Source organism: Nanorana parkeri, unplaced genomic scaffold, assembly GCF_000935625.1.
Source record: "Nanorana parkeri isolate BGI_ZX_2015 unplaced genomic scaffold, ASM93562v1 scaffold897, whole genome shotgun sequence".
NCBI classification, from domain to species: domain Eukaryota; kingdom Metazoa; phylum Chordata; class Amphibia; order Anura; family Dicroglossidae; genus Nanorana; species Nanorana parkeri.
The window spans coordinates 245350-247456 of NW_017307165.1; the positions used below are offsets into that span (position 1 = coordinate 245350).

The following is a 2107-nucleotide window of genomic DNA, read 5'->3' on the forward strand; positions in this document are numbered from 1 at the left end:
CACACTACAGACTAAATATCGGCAATGATCAATTTGCTGCCGGTACATTTACCAACGGCACAGAGCATGAGCAGGGAGACCGTCCCACACCGACAGCGCTATATCTGCACTTTGTATTTATGAGCACCCCACAGATTGTATGGATATGAATGGACCCCGGAAATAAATGGAATAGCTGTGTACTCACTGGTTGCGCAGCACACAAACACTTTCATCTTCAGACACGAGCGCCGGTGGTTGTGGGTCGGTTGCGCTGAAACAGAAGATGAAATCGTTGGAAATCTGCACCAGACAAAGCTTTCATCCATCGTCCTGCTGAAAGAGTCTCCACCCAGACAAGCAGAACAAACCCACATCGGGCCATACACAACGGGGGGAAACAGATCTACAAATAGATATCCAGAACATGGAAACAATTCCTCCAGATAGGTGGCAGGAAAGTTGAACCTCTGACAGATACAAGACAGAACCAGAAATCCTGATCTGCTTTCCATCTTTAATAGAAATACATGAAAGGGTCATTATGCTGGTTCTACGGCCAATGGCTATAGAGAGCTTGTCAAGAAACAATCAGCCGCTTCATTGTCCAACAACAAGCAAGAGGAGGGTCAGCGACCAAGCTGTATTACTTAATTGCAATGGAAACAAATGAGGTCACCCTCCTGGCTGTGCTATCTGGAATTACACATTTTTGGGGCGGTAAGGAGTATAGACACATACACACGACTAGAGCTGCAGCTAACGATTATTTTCAAAATCGGTTAGCCGATTATTAAGTTCGATTAATCGGTTAATCGGATAAACTATAAAATAAAATTTAAAAAATTGCTCCAGTGATGGACTACTAGTTTGTATTGAGGTTGTAGTCCATCACAGGAGCAAGCTTTGGAGCGGTGGAAGTAAAAAAGAAAAAAAAAAAAGATAGTGTGGTGTGCAATATAGTGAAATGGAAAGTGTAAAATTATACAGCAATGCATGCAGAATGGCAACGGCTATAGATGACTACAAAACCACAGCACAATGCAGAATACCGCCAGTTATAGAGGCATACAACAAATCCCAGCAATAGTACATAATAGCTGGCGGCATTCTGCATTGTGCTGTATAATGTACTATTGCTGGGTTTTGTAGTCCTCTATAGCTAGTGATATTTAGCATTGTACCACTTTATAATGCATTATTGCTGGCATTTGTTGTACTCTTCTACAGCTGGTGGTATTCTGCATTGCGCTGTATAATGTATTATTGCTGGGACTTGTAGTCCTCTATAAAGCGCAATGCAGAATATCACCAGCTATAAAGGAGTACAACAAATCCCAGCAATACATTATACATACAGTGTATAATGTATTGCTGGGATTTGTATTCCTATGTATAATATACAGCACAATGTACCATCAGCTATAGAGGAATACAAATCCCAGCAATACATTATAGAGCACCATGTGTGGGAAAGTGCAGTCTTCCAGCAACTTGCTTCTGAGATTGGACCTGTCTAGCAACTTGCTTCTGAGATCGGACCTTTCTATCGGCGATTGTCATCCCCCCACACCTGCTCCTCCTTACTACATCTCCCCGCGTCCCTGTGCCGATCGTGGATGTGGATGGGCAGGAAATGTGAGGCGGGGAGGAGGTGCGGCAGGTGGAGCGGGGATGCGAGCGGGTCTGGCAGCGGCGAGCGTGAGGTGGGGAGGAGGTGCAGCGCACAGCGTGTGGAGCCGTGAACAGGGCCAACTGATCGGAAGCCGATTAATCGATTATTGAAAAAGTTGACAACTTTTTCAATAATCGATTATGTCGATTAGTTGTTGCAGCCCTACAAATACATACAGTGAATAATGTATTGCTGGGATTTGTATTCCTATGTATAATATACAGCACAATGTACCATCAGCTATAGAGGAATACAAATCCCAGCAATACATTATAGAGCACCATGTGTGGGAAAGTGCAGTCTTCCAGAAACTTGCTTCTGAGATCGGACCTGTCTTATCAGCAGCTGTCATCCCCCCACACCTGCTCCTCCTTACTACATCTCCCCGCGTCCCTGTGCCGATCGTGGATGTGGATGGGCAGGAAATGTGAGGCGGGGAGGAGGTGCGGCGTG

General features: G+C 44.9%; 1 protein-coding gene across 1 annotated transcript in view; it reads right to left on the reverse strand.

Annotated features, from left to right (window-relative positions):
* The window catches only part of EFNA3 (ephrin A3), a 104003-nt gene that overhangs the window by 5387 nt on the left and 96509 nt on the right, over window positions 1-2107 (reverse strand). Inside the window, exon 3 of the mRNA XM_018565866.1 lies at window positions 188-253. Within this exon, the coding sequence (XP_018421368.1) occupies window positions 188-253 (66 nt within the window). The remainder of the gene's footprint in view (window positions 1-187; window positions 254-2107) is intronic.